The following is a 15,244-nucleotide window of genomic DNA, read 5'->3' on the forward strand; positions in this document are numbered from 1 at the left end:
CTCTACTGTTCCCCTTAATGTAATATAGGTATAAGGCTAACTGGTATGTTTGCATAAAATTACGTATGTATATATAGGTTGGGCAAATATAAAATGAGAAAATATTAGTATTTTCTTCAAAAAAACAACAATACATATTTTAAAGAAACAAATTACTTGATGGACAATTTATTATTGATAATTTAATTAATTTTATTCAGTAAGTAAATATGTCTTACTTATCATGTTTGTTTTATGGGAAAAATGAGGAAAAACTCAGGATGTTTCCCAGTATCTTAATAGATAGGACATTTGTAACTGAGAGATATTATTTAACCTGCTTTAAAAACGTAAAATGTTATAGCAAATTTGTGAAAATGTAGGAGGAACAGAATATTCCATAGAGATTTTGTTTAATTTAGAAATACAGGTTTTCATTTTTCTTGTGGGGGCATTCATTCTATCTAAGATGCAGCAAACCTCCCTCTGACAAGTCACATCAGCAGGTGGGTGTCCCTGTGCCCTGCAGCTGGGAGTCTCCTATTGCTATTATTCACCTTTTCCTTCTAGTGATCTTAAGTGACTCAGGCTCACTCATCAGACAGTCTTCTCATCAACCACAGGGCCAGTGAACCTATTCTGAAAGTACAAGTTACCTGGTGGGGCACGAACCTTCTTCCTAGTGTGAGAATTCACCATCTTCCACCATTCATCATTATGGGAATTTCTACTTTCCAGCTTCATATAGACATAGGCTCTTCCTGCCCTTCCTCTACAGTTGACGGTCCAGGCTCTTGAATCTGCAAGGTCTCGGAGAAGTTCTGGTCCATGTTTCTCATCCTCTTTGATGCTCTGCAGTCTGGTGACCTCTTCCCAAAGCTCTTTCTCAAGGAAACACAGCCCCTTGACAACCGCACACCTTAGGCAGGCTTGGAGGCCATGTGCCCAGCAAGAGGCTCAGGGGACTCCCTGCAGCCTGACACTTGCAGAGCTGCATCCTCTTTCTGAAGCTCTGTCTGGGTCCAGGAGTCTGATAGTGAAGGAACAGATATGTCAGTGGCTCCTTATGTTGCAGCAGCATGCACCCACAATTTCTCAGAAGGTTCCCTTGAGCCCCCAACAAAGTTCCCAGATATTCAAGAGGAGATTGAAAACAGAATACTTTCAACTCCAACCTGGAGAGTGTACTCACAGTGATTATTTCACCTAGACCACTTAGGAATCCAGTCAATATCAATATTGACGATAAAATTCAAGAACATTTCTTACACAAATATTCTGTTTTGAGGTGTGCAAATATATGGACTGCTACCTTTTTCACTGCAAACAGGCAAACAATATGAGAGCTCTCCAACCAGGAATGGTGATAAAATATTGAAATATTTATATTGGCAAATATGAGACAAAACTGCACTGAGAATGAACACTGAGATGAGGCTGATATTGTGTTTTGTTTTGTAAGGTGGATGAACATGGTCATGTTTAGTTTTTACTGTTATGTGTTACTGTCCCTAATTAAATTTTCATATAGATGATGCATTAGTGCTCGTAATAATCAAGTGTATGTTTTAATATATATATGTGACCAAGGAATCAGTTTTGTCTCTGTCTTCTCTCAGCTGAAACATAGTACACTTACAAAAAAATGACAGGTGTTCTTCGGGATTGGTAATGTATGAAGTTTGTGTCTTGAACTATAGATTGCTGAGTCCTCTTCTGAAAGATAATAAAGTACATAGTTCATTTTTCATGTGCATTAGTAACTTAGTTGATCAGGACACGTGGACAAGTTTGATATATCACCTGGCTACAAAATTGAATGAAGCATTTATGTATTTGTTCTCTTTAAACCATGGGTAAAAGCCCGTCAGTTTCCAAGACAGGCTACAAATGGTTTGCCATTTGGCTTATATCTCAACAGAACTGTTTTCTTATATAAAACTTCAGTCCTCAGTATTCTTATCTGGAAAAATTCTTTAATGTTATGCAGCTATAAGAAAGCATGTAATAATCCTTTTTCCCCTGGATGCACTAACTAAAACAAAGGACAGGAGATGTGCAATTTTTCCACACAGTGTGAACGTTAATTTCAGTATCTTTTAACTACAGATAGGTTCTTTTTTTTTTTTTTTTTTAATGCATGTGGCAGTTGCACATCCCCCTGACATCTGGGGCCTTCGATAAGGCAGTTGATGGCTCCTTAGCACCTTTTGTACCCCATTGTGCCTGTCCCAACATCCACATCTAGGGTGGCACAAAGGTGCTGACAGTCACATTCACCCCTACTCTGGGGCAGGGTGACTTCACCTCCACCCAGCTGGGGGGGCAGGAGGGGTGGGACCCTCTGTCAATTGACAGGGTCCTCAGCAAAGAAGATGCGTAGAGAAGCTGAGAAGCTTCTGGACCGTGTTGTAATGCCCATAACCAGATCTGACCAGACTATAAAATGCGGTCCCTGCCAAAGACTGCCTTAGAGTGGTATTCTTGGAGCAATGGGTCTGTGAACTGGAGCCCTCCCCTTAGACTGGGACACCGTTTTAGGAGATTTCCCGGGATTAAGAGTGCCTCATCCCCTCTTTTGGGTGAGTGATTATTTGCTGGATATATCCTTGAACAAGTCTTTGCTCAACCCAGGCAAGCGTGAGCTCTCACCTAACCCAGGCAAGTGATTATTTCTTGTGGCTACCCTGAAGTGAGAGGCCTCTGGTTTTGTTTCTCATCAGTGTATGAGTGCATGTTGTGGATCCTCATTATTCTCATGTTGTTGTACCCCAATAACCTCCTCAGCTGATATCCGAACCTATATTGTATGTTGTCGGAGTGCCAAATAATTGTATAAACACCGTTTCTAGCTGGTTTGTTAGCTACACTTTTCCAGCTAGAATAAAGTCTGTTTTGGAACTTGTTGTCCGCCTGGAATTGACTTTTGGGGTGCCTCTGTGACAGTATATGAGAAAGTAAACAAAACAAAAAAGTCAAATGGGAACCTTTGTTGTTTTGTGGTCTTTCATTTGTTTGTTTTTCATTTAATTTGTTTAATTTAATTAAATCTCCTTTTAATAACACTTGGTCTTCCACAAAGCTGATTTTCATGTTAATGTAGGGGTAGGTACACAGGTGCTTTGTATCAATACTTTGTTACTCTGTAGCTTCTGATTACATACACTAATAAACTATAAGCAGCACTTCATAAAGCTTACTTATTTCAGAAAAAAGTATATTGATATTGCATTTGAAAAATATCTTCTGTTCTTCCCACACTTTTACATACTGATCACCATCTATTAGAGAAAGACTGAAGAGATACAATCAGAATTACAAGAATCCTGAATCCTTGCGGCAGAATTTATTTATTTGTTTGTTTATTGCTAAAAAGGACTTCTAAATAGTATAGTATACTTCAGATACTATATTTCAGACTCTTATGAATAAGGATATAGAATTAAGCACCACAGCTTTATGTGGCTACTGTGTCCTGAAAGACTGTAGGTGCTTTTCCGTGGATCTAGTTTTGTTAAGGCTCATTGGGTTTAGCTGCAAAATGAAATATACTTGTACAAAGGCTTTTACTCAGTAATTGTAATTACTTAAACACTGCAGTGTATTGCCTATGTAAGATGTATTTTCCGTTTCTGATAGGAGACCTTTTAGTTGATTTGGTTACCACCAATTTTTGAGCACTGGCAAATATTGTTATTGTAGAGCTTTTTTCAGCCTGAGGATAGTAGAGGTGCAGACTTCTCCTATAGGTGTAAGTAAGGCAGATTTTTTTTTTTCCTTTTAATTTCATTTGGTAGACCTAGATTTCAGAAGGAAACCAACTGGTTCCCTTCAGTTTTAAATCCCAACTCTAATTATAGCTTACCTGACAGGTTATCTGTTCTTCTCCATCAATCATAAAATCTATTTTGGGGGCCAGTGGGGAGACAGTATTTAAAATTTATTTAATGTTATACTGAATCAGGAGAAACCTGGGATAATAAGGCTCTGAGGGGTGTAAATATGTGTAAATACAAAAACAGACATTGTATAGGAGAAGTGACAGCTAAAATAGTCACAAGATGTATCAGAAAAAATAATCATACTTTTATTTGTTTTTAAGTATTCATTCAAACATACATGCTTTTCTGGCAAACCTAGAATAATGTCTGCTTGGCAGTATTGTCCTTACATCTTACAGCTATCAGATATTTTATCTATGTGTTCATATATCTTTATTCTAACAGTCCTTCCTAGTTCTAACTGGTTTCTTAGAAATTTTTTTGTAATAGCTCGTTAATAATGTGTGAAAATGTGAAATAAGTAGTACTGTACAACTTGGTAGATACTGACAGTTTGCATATTCCTCTAGTCTCAGTCTCTTTATGAGTTCTGATTATGGGGAAGTCAGCTAGCATACAACAAGAAGCTTTCAGTATTTGTTTAGTCATCTTCCTTATTTTTTTACATATGAAATCTGTAAATAACTCTTGTGTTTAGAATAAGATAAAACATAAAAACACTTCATAATTTGACTATAAAAATGAGTGCATAATATGTTGGTATTTTCATTACTGATCTCAAAGTTTAGACAGACAAAAGTAGTTTGAGGCTTTTAATTTTCAGATAATTGCTGGAAGTAGAACTTTGAACAGACATGGATAATTCCTTCTGATACTCATTGGCATAAAAACTTTTTGCCTTGAATGCATAGTAGATTCTTCTGAACAGGTGATCAAGGACAAATTTCCCTACCTCACTCCCAGCATTTTCCTTTTCTTGAACCTGTTTTTGCCTCTCTGCATATGTTATTTGTGATTGTTGTAAAGTTCCAGCATTCAACTTTTTTATCTCTCTATGGACAACTTATATTCCTGCATAAAACCCCTTGTGATAAATTACTCATAAACATAAAAGAGTTTTCTCTGTGTGCAGGTGGGAAAGAGGAAAATAAATTCCAGTAAATTAGCAAATTTTAATGTCAACATAGTGTAATGATATCAGCTTGCAGCAGACTTAAACATTTGTGTAGTACCAGAAGGAAGAAATATTTGATTACTAAACATGCTAGTACTCAGATGCATGCATCATTATGATTATAAGCATTCATTAAAAAGCTCAGTTTGTTGCAAGGTTGGTGTCTCAAGATATTGTCAGGCATATTAACATTTATCATGACTTCAGTATATTTTCTGATGGACTAAATGGTGTTCTTGGCAGACTTGCTCACAATAAGAAAAAAAACAGAGTAAATTTGTTTTTCCCTTTATTGAATATTGAAGTACTTGTCAGATAGAAAGTTAGTCAACATTTGTCTTCCCTTTCCTGTGGAAGGGCTGCTATGGATCTGGTAGTCTTTGATTACTTCTTTTGGATGAAAAAGGAAGAGCATTCTAGAAACAGTCACATACATTGTAAATAATCATTGCAAAAGTGCCTAGTGTCACACATGGTGAGTAATAGTTTTTGCTTGCCAGCAATACTGGATTTGGAAGCAGGCAAGCTGATGGGTTTCCTTTCAAATCCAGGAGCTTTTGTAGTTGTCACGAAGCTCTTACAGACTTCTAGCAGTGGAAATCTCATAACAAAAAACCTAAATAACCCACCCACCCTATTCCCCTACTGTCTCCCCCCAAAAATATCTTTAACAGTTTGATGCCGTGTCTTTTAGACCCTTGATAAAAGAGCTTCATACCTAGTATTATGTGACACATTGTAATGTTATTTCACAATGCACTCTTAATGAAGAAATATGATGCTTCTGCTTGATGGTAGACTCCTCTGGCAGAGCTTGTTTTTTCAATTCATTTGAATCAATCTAGCTAGGTATCATATTCAAGGAAATTGCACTTTTGTCATTCCTTTTAGCAGCTGCAATGAATTCAATATATTTAGAAGGTAGAGATGACATCTCATAACAAAGAGAAGTACCAGTGAGAAATGGCAGATCTCCATCCTCACATTTCTTGTCAATGTGTAAGGACTTGGAAGATGGCTGACAAAACTGCACACCTGTTGAGTTCTTGGCTCTGGCTTTGAAAAGGTCATTGGATATTATTTTTTTTAGATACAGAATTTCTGTCTGAGTTACAGAAAAGAAACATTTGCTTCGGAAACAAAGAGCTTTCTTGCGCTGAGTTTTGTAAGTGATGGTAGTGACAAGATCAGTAAGAGTCAAATTCATTACTTTATAAAGCTGTATCATTATTTCAACAAGTTTTATTTTTTTGGAAGGTGATGTGATCCCTAATTCATAATCAACCTGTGACTCACTTAATTTTGAGTTCAGACTGTCTCCTGCTTCAAGTTTGTAGAATAATTTGTAGCATGGATGAGTGGAAATGACCTCCAAACACAACATAGTGAAGACATGAGAAATCTTGAAAATGTGTATTCATTCATCCTGCTTTAAAACCCAAAAAAGCTCTGTGCAGTCATTACAGGCACAAAAAAGCATATTGATTCTGAATTTTCATTTTTCATTTGTGTAAGGTGATACAGATGTTTTACAGATATTTGAGCGAGGCTGCCAGAGTTTCTTTTTCATTATTTAAACAGGAATTCTTGCTTCTCTGTGTCAGAAGTCTGTAGGCCATATCTGGTTTCCCTGCAGCTTATTAGTGTGAAGACAAATAGCATCAGAAGTTTATGTTTTAATGTGGTTCAGCAAGGTTCGGATTGTAAATACATAAGTTAAACTTTTCTGTTTTCAGGCAGTTTTGCTGCGTAAAAGACCTTGTATGTAATGTGAAGTATCTTGTATGGACAACTTTTATTTAAGATGTTTGGAGAATTTTTCTCCGAAAAAGTTGTTAAAAAGTGCCAGCTTTGTGAAAGAAAAAAACTTTTGCAGAGAAAATTTCTGGTTGAATTGTCATTTTTTTGTTTATGTTATTGTTACCTGTCAGATCAAATCAAAACTACAGCTTTTCACTATAATGCTTTTCTTCTGTCTGGAGATCATAACTCTCTAAGTACACTTTCCTACCTTTTCTGAAATTGTATAGGAAGCTAACAAAACTTTGCTCTAAAACCAACAAAAATTGCTGCTTTCTTAATCTCCTTTGTTCCTGAGAGATGTGTGGAAAATTTTGTTTTCCATCTGAAATCATATTAACTGTTATGTCTGTTCTTCCTTGTCCTTTTTTTTTGCTGCCATTACTCCCATTAAAAATGGATGGGCAGCTTAATTGATATCCTCCATCCTACTTCATCTTCCTTTTACTGAAGGGAAGGAGAAAAATCTAGTTTCAATAAAACTTTCTGAGCCTTAGCCACTGCTTTGTTGTCTTAAACTGAACTACAGCATTAAGATTTTCCAGCTAATCAGCTGTACCAGGAGGAGTTCCTTTTACTGTGTCTGTTTTTCTCAGAACCTCTGTATTTTATATTAGTCATAAAATGGTGTAAGTTAGCTCTAAGATGCAATTATCCAGATTCAAAAGGTCAGTACACTATACTTCATTTCCACCATTCACCTTAGCAATTATCCACTTCACTGACAGTACCTTGACCTTGCTCTATACCTCCACCATTATTCTGGTCTTTCTACTGAAAAGTAAAATTTATCGTGAGTCTGCGGAGACATTTTCTGGAGAGAAAATATTCACATTTGAAAGAAAAATGAAACATCCTGAGATTCTTTCGCACGTGACATGAAGTTGAAAATTGTTATTTAGGCTTTCAGTCCCTTTATAAATCAGAATCTGTAGTTCCAGCAGGGAACATCTAAAACATTTTTGTATATGCATATCACAATGTATATTTTACATGGGGAAAAAAAAAAACCTGAAATTCTTCTCACTGTAGAAGTGAGATAGGTATCATTTGCATTTTTTAAGTTGCAGTAATAAAATTCAAAATTAAATATAAGATTACTGTTCCTGTGAAATACTTTTGTGTGAAAAGTGAAAGTAGACAGAAGACTTTAATGCAGCAATATTAATAGATTAATTCAAAGGATGTATTTTTTTTTTTCATGTAATGAAGGGGAGGATTAAAAAAAATGCCAGGTTCCCTTGAAAGAAACACAGGAACATGTCTATGTGTATACACATACATGTAGGTGTTTTATACAAATATATATATACCTACAAAATTTCATTTGGTCCATTCAAAACAGCTAACACTCTTTGAATGTTTGCCTTGTGTTGTATTTTCAATATAGTATCAGCTTTCTTATAGAGAAAAGCTCCTCTAGCTGTTTTCCTCATCTTGCTGTACTAGGTCTCACAACGCTTGTTTTCTCTGGCTGGGTAGTGGAAAGGAAAATTGATCTATACAAGTTACAGTACGATGGATGAGGTGGTTTTCAGCCTTTTGAAACTGCGTAGCATTGAGTAGATCAAAAGATCCCAAGGGTCATTCAAGCTCAGTGACAGGGGAATGCATCCCTCACAGAGCAGCTCTAGTTGTAGAGTTATGAAATGCTCTACAGACCCCGTCAATATATGTAACTACTCTAGTGGGGTTTGTTGTTGTTGTTGTTGTTTTGTTGTTGATTGGTTGGTTGTGCTTTTTTCTTATCTTCGTTGTTGTTGTTGTTGTTTTAATTGAAGAAGTTACTTTCCCTAAAGGTGAGGGGCATGTAACTGGAAAATAAGGTTGGTGAGATTTTCAATTGAAAAAGAAACAACACTCCAAATCTTGTTTCTAGAGAGAAACAGATTCCCAAAGTTTTTTGTTTTAGTTTGGTTTTTTTACTTTGTTATAGTGAGAGGAATACCTTCTCAAATATCTGACTGTAAAGGTTTGATTGCAGGGTGACAATAAACCATGGCAGATGCTTTGTTAACCCCCTCCCACCCCCCTCCCCCTGCCCCGCCCTCAGCCCCGACTCCTCACTAAATAAGGGCAATAGGAGGGCAAAGAGAGGCAAAAAGAGAGAGGACTTGCAAATTATAAAGAATTAAAAATGTTTTGCTAGTACTGCTAATAAAATAGATAAAATAATACAAAATATAGAAAACCAATGTAGAAATTCCTGGCAGCTCACAACTGCTCCAGCAGCAGCAGGACAGGCACCCGGAAGTCCTGGGTTGGACTCTGCAGCAAAACAGAACTGGATTCAAGGATGCAGGGTCTGTCACTAGGCCTCAGATTTGCAGGGACGACAGGCAGGGTCCCTCCCAGATGTCGGCCATAGTTGGAGAAGGGAAAAAAGGGACGAGACCCTCATGTTCTCCCACTTTTATATTAAGTGTCCTGTGAATGGGATGGAATACTGAGTTGGTCAGTTTTAGTCACCTGTTCAGCTTGCTTCTCCTTGCCCCTCTCACTTACGGGATGTGAATCCTTATCAACGACCTTGCATTCCATTGCTATGTCTACCAAAACATGTATCCAACTTCAGAGAAGTGCAGTTACTAAGAAGGGCTTAACTGAAGGAAAAATTCACTAAAAGAGAAACTTGTCTTGTTTTTAACAAATCCAGAACACTGACTTAATACCTAACATGGTCTTTAGTCATTGCATTTAATCTTTCCTGGAAGCTGAAGCACCAAGTTACAAAAGACCCTTCTTACAGTATTTCAAAAAGGCCTAAGCAGACTTGCATTCTGAAAGAACATAACCCTGCAATATTTTTAGCACAAAATTACATTAAAGAGATCATAAAATATTTAATTTTGTTTGTTCTTCCTAACTTCACTTCAGACATGATTTTTGCTTTGCTTTAATTTCCTTACTTGTTTTGTGACAGCTGCATGAATGACAGAGAAGCAACTTCCCGGAGTGTTTGTGTGTTTTATTGGAATGTACCTCCATCTTTGATTAGAAATACAGTACTCTGATTCTTGAGTGGGACATTACCATTGTGAATATCTGTAGTTCATCTTTGAAGTAAGGTGAACAGCAAGAGAATGTAACATTATAACTTCTGACTCACTGTAAATAAATTATTATGTATAACGGATGCAGCTTGCTTTGTTTATGGATTCAAATGCACAACTACAAGCTGTAATAGTACTTTACGCTCACAAGTTTTCTGAGGCCTTTGTAGTGAACATACTGTTGCTTCTATATGAACAATCAGTAAACCATTAAAATGTTTTAGTTCCTAGTTAAATTAATAGAGTGAAACTAATTCATGGAAGAAGTAGCTGAACTTACATAGGAAATATTTCTCACACCTGATGAATGCAGTACCCATACTACTTGGAGAGTTAGTAGGTGCTTAAATAGTTTTGAAAATATGATCGAGTAAAAAATGATTAGTATCCTGCTTAAAGGTTGTAATGACTTGATTAGATTATCTACTAACATAGAACATAAAAATTAACAAAAAATAGTGTAAAATAATATTGTTCAAGTCTCAATGAAAATAAATGTGTGCATCCTTCTTTAATTTAGGAAGATTAATTAACAAATATGTTACCAATAAATAATTATTCACTTATTTTCAGTTATTTTCATACTTAAAAAATATCCTTTATGGCCCTTTTAATAGCAATATTTCAGTTTTCCACTAAATTAGTTAAAATGTATAATATGAGACATAATTTCGATTCAAGATAAAATATGTTTAAAAGTTCACAGAAAAAGATGAGACTAGTCAGTTCAGGAACACCTGTGTTCCTCAGAAAACAATAGGGATATCAAAGCTGTTTTCTGTGATCTGTATTACACTCATGTGAACCTCTCCTGTTAATTTTAAATGCAAATATTTGCAACATATAATAGCTCCATCAAGGTTGGGGTCTGGAATATTCAAATTAAAAGCAGCCCTGAAGCAAAGAGAGACTTCTCTCTCCTGAGTCTTCTTCCAGCTCTTTACAACAGCTCATATCAGTCAACTGGCCTTGGGTGCTGCCAGCTGGGCTCTGGAAGCTGGAAGGGCCCTGACAGGGGTTTTGGGGTGTGGGTAGCATTAGGAATGCATTGCAGAGATGTGGGAGACAAATTCTGTCTACTCAAGAGAAAGCTGATCTTTTTAGCTGGAAGTGACAAAATTACCCGTGACAACTTTATGAAGTTGGTGTTCTGACTTGAAATTTGAAAGTCGGGATCTGGCACTACACTTTCTTTCTTTCTTTTTTTTTTTTTTTTTTCCCCACACATTGATGAGAGAGGGAAAAGAGAGCAAATACTTCCTATGAAAGCATTATATGAAAGTGTTATTTGGATTAAGCCTAAGGTATAATTTGGGAGGACTCCAATGAACAAGAAAGCAACACTGATTACACTGATTATTGACACTCTGAAAATTAGTATTTCGGAGAATGAGTTATAGGACTTTACTGAGCAATGATTTATAATAAAATAAATTATACTAAAGTTGTCTATTCATGATTTTGTACAAGTCAGTATTTTTAATATAAAGTTATTTAAGTACTTGGTGTATTAAACATTTACATTTATCATTATTTGAGCTTGTAGACATCTTGGGTGCAATGAATTGAAATTTTACAGACACAGAGGTAAGTAAATCTATCTTTGACATCAGATCTTGGTTTGGTAGTCATCTTGTGCTTAATTGCCTGACTGAAATTTAACCTTGGATGGCTTTGTGATTTCTCTCCACTTGAAGCCTGACGAAAATGAATTGGTATTGATTAGTGTCATCACTCTGAAAAGGTGAACTTTCAGGCTTAGAATTTTAGTCATGTCTTGCTTTAGAAGAACATAGGGCTTTTTCACATTCTAGAACTTTCATGGGTACTTGTAAGACATTATACCTGCATAATAATTTAGAAAAATAAGTATTTTTTGTGATGGTAGTCCAGCAGATGGTATTTGAACAACTATAAATCTGCACGATTTGGGAGGATGGAGGGGAAAGAAAAAAGATTTGGTTCTAAATAGAGCTATGTGATCCCTTTGTTTCCAGTTATTACACAGAAATTCAGTGGGTAGAGTTTAAAGATCTCAATAGGAACAAGTGAGCATCTAACACTGTCTTTTGCACTGGTGTTAATATCTTGTATTCTATCACCAGTGGGTACAACATGACCAAAAAAAAAAAAAAAAAAAAAAGAACCCAAAAAATAAGGTTACAAAATTATTCTTCCCTGATGCCCTGTTTAATCTCAGTACAGATATTTATCACATTGTCAGTACATTCTTGGTAAATAACCACTAAAGACTGTGAGGGAGCATGAATATAAAATACATGTGGTATTTTAGCCAGATATACAACCCCCAAAGCTTATAGATTTGTAGTGTGAATTCTTTTCATACAAGAACAAGGCCATAATGAAAAAGGCAACTGCTGAATAGCATAATTGTTTAAAATTTAAAATTGGCTTCCAGTTAGTCTGCCAATATGATACAGAGTATGAAATAAATATATTACTTTCTTTCTTACTTGCTAGTTTGCCTAATCTTAGATCAAAGGCCCATTTCAGTTTTAAGAACTGTTTGAGAGTTCTTTCCAAATAGTGCCCTTCAACAGTATCATGATGTTAAGATTGGCCTAGGTTTTAGGAGTGCTGTTGGGGTGGAGAGGACAGTTGTTAATTTTTTGTTCTTGTTGTTTTCTTTTTTTAAGGAGAGCAAATAATCCATGATGACAAGGAAAAGGCTGAGAAAGTGTCTTTTGTTGGTGGAATAAAGTATCTTTAAACATAGTCCATTCAGTTTTTACCTCTTTGACAACTGACTGTTTAAGTGAAGTAGTTGGTACTCATCCTCTATATTCAGAATCATAGAATATCCCAAGCTGGAAAGGACTCATAAGGATCATCAAGTCCAACTCCCTGCTCCTTGTAGGACTGCTTAAAGCTAAACCATGTGACTAAGAGCCTTATCCAGACACTCCTTGAACTCTAATAGGCTTGGTGGCATAACTTCCCTGGGGAGCCTGGTCCAGTGACCATCTTTCTTTTGGGGAATCCTTTAGTTTATCATATGTAGAATACTAGCTAGAGAAATATCTCGAAAAATATCATTTTTGGTAAAAAATCACTTGTATTTTCCATTGAATATGTTATTTGTCCTTACAAGAGAAACTCAAAAAGCATTTCTACTTTTCCTCTGAAATTCTGAATGAGCTTCTTCAACTTTCTAGTTGTTTTTATTTGTTCAGAAATAACATATAAACAGACAAGTTTACTATTTCATTTGACACTGTTGCAATTCACAGGGTCTGAATTATGTTTCTGTGATCCTGTAATACCTCATTCACTTTGCTTCATGTTCAGTAGCTTTTAATTGCCAGAAATTGATTTTAAAATAAAAGTAACCAATATCTGAAAAAGTACACCTCTCTGGCTCTTTCTAAACAATTGTTGGCACAGATAAACCTGTTTCTTCAGTCAAGGAGTGCCTTGCACTATTGTCAGTCTCTACTTTTATCAAAGAATTGATTTTAGTTCTCACAGAACTGAAAATTGTAAAGTTTTAAAATTTTTACTTCTATGTATTAGCATCTTTCTTCTTGTTTTCATCTCAGTTGAGATAGTATTTTTTTCAGTTTTTAATCAGTTTTTAATCTTTCTTAATCTCTTCTAATCTTTGCACAAGTACCAGTTATTAAAAACTTGTTAATAGTAAGTACTTGTCAGTAATAATCTTCTGATAAATACCTGTTCATACCTGTTTTGTGCTATAAAAATAAATTCATTTTACTGATTTTCCTTTTGAAATCTGAGGAATATTTCATACATTATTGACAAAACCTCCTCTGTCTAATTGTCTCTGAACAGTAAATAAAAACTGTTGACAGACAATTTTTTGTATGACTTTGTAACATGTCTTTTTGTTGATATATTTAATCCTCCTATGTGTGGATTAGATAAATGAATTCCTAAATTAAGGTTACATCATTGGCAATAAAAAAGAATATTTGCCTAAAGACTATTATTGTTACCTCAAGAAAGACAGTAGTGTGAAAACTTGAAAATCCTTCCTCTGGTTGCTAGGATAGCAGTTTCTAATACTGAAGACATACTTTAGAATTTCTTCAGTTTAATGAATATTCATTATAATCCTTCTAAAGTGCAAATAGACTATAACTAAAAAAGTTCTGATTTTTTACCTTTTGAGGAATAAAATGTGAACTTTGCCACTGTTAGACCAAAATCACTCTCAATGTTATTTAAAACAATGTATTTTATGATTTTTTAATACTATTGGTCTATAAACAGCAGAGAAATAAATAAGATTTGGTTACCTATTACTATATTAAAATATTGCCTATGCTTTATTTTTGAAAAGGTACAATTAATGAACCATTTACTGCCCTGTTTTTTTTCGTTTTCAAATTCAAGTACTTACCTTAATGAAATATGGAAAACTTATATCTTGGACTGATTTCTAAGAGGTCCACCTTACTCTGAGATCAGGCTATTAGTATCAGACCATAAATAATAGGTTTCTTTTGGTTGTTTGTCCTCCCACCCAAACCCTTTCCAGCTGGAAAGACTGCAGTTTGAAAATACCTCTGAATGGGGAAAGAGAGAGAGACTTGAAGCAGAAAAGCAAAATTTGGAGGAAGAGAACAGAAGAATGAAGTCGCAGGTAAAAGAAATTCAGGGACTTCTGGAGATGAAAAATAAAACAACGCTAACTAAAGTGAATTATGATCAACAAAATGCACAAAGTAAGCTGCTGGTTAAAAATAAGGGATGTGCATTCCTTAGTTTGATTACTTGGGGAGCATTCTGCAAAAGAATTAATATTTCATAATGTCAAAATGTGTCCCTAAAACAAGTGTTGTGCAAGAACAGCCCTGTCTGCCTCTCGGACCTGAACAATTTGAACACAGTGACTTTGAATTTCTGTAGTGTACAGAAACAGAAAGACATATCTTTTCATTTTTAAAGGGATCAGGTGGAAATGACAAGTCTGACAAGATTAGGGAGCAAGAGGACTGGGAGGAACAGAAGAAATTATGTAAGCTTGAGTAGCTGCAGGGCTGTCATGAAGGTCAAAGTAAAAAAAACCTCTGAGATAAATAATTTCTCTGTCTTGCTGAATATTGCATCTTTTTGTAGGGAAGAAAGAACTGAAGAAAGAGCCTTATTTCTGATTTTTTATTCCCCTAAATATCTGTTCACTTTTAAACCTTATTGTACTGCTTTAAAAGGTGTGACAAACTTTTCAGAGATTCTTAGTTGTAAATATTTCCTTTAATTTATGGTTTTCTATGCCAATAATTAAGTAGTAATCCAGAAGACTCCCATTTTCATTGAGAATCTGAAAACTGTGTGAGACAAAGAAAGAAAGAAAGCGAAAGAAAACACATGAAAAAAACCAAAACAACCTAAACCAAGACAAACCCAACAAAAAAACCCCTAACCAGTCAGTAAATATACGTGCTTGATGTTACAAGTCGGGCAGTGAGAAA

General features: G+C 35.4%; 1 protein-coding gene across 1 annotated transcript in view; it reads left to right on the forward strand.

Annotated features, from left to right (window-relative positions):
* The window catches only part of CCDC102B (coiled-coil domain containing 102B), a gene marked incomplete at both ends in the record, with an annotated part of 40,823 nt that extends 26,240 nt beyond the window's left edge, over positions 1-14,583 (forward strand). The window contains one exon of the mRNA XM_080364147.1: positions 14,311-14,583. Within this exon, the coding sequence (XP_080220273.1) occupies positions 14,311-14,583 (273 nt within the window). The remainder of the gene's footprint in view (positions 1-14,310) is intronic.
* Between the last annotated feature and the right edge of the window lie 661 nt (positions 14,584-15,244).

The sequence above is a fragment of the Nesoenas mayeri genome (assembly GCF_963082525.1).
Source record: "Nesoenas mayeri genome assembly, chromosome: 2".
NCBI classification, from domain to species: Eukaryota; Metazoa; Chordata; class Aves; order Columbiformes; family Columbidae; genus Nesoenas; species Nesoenas mayeri.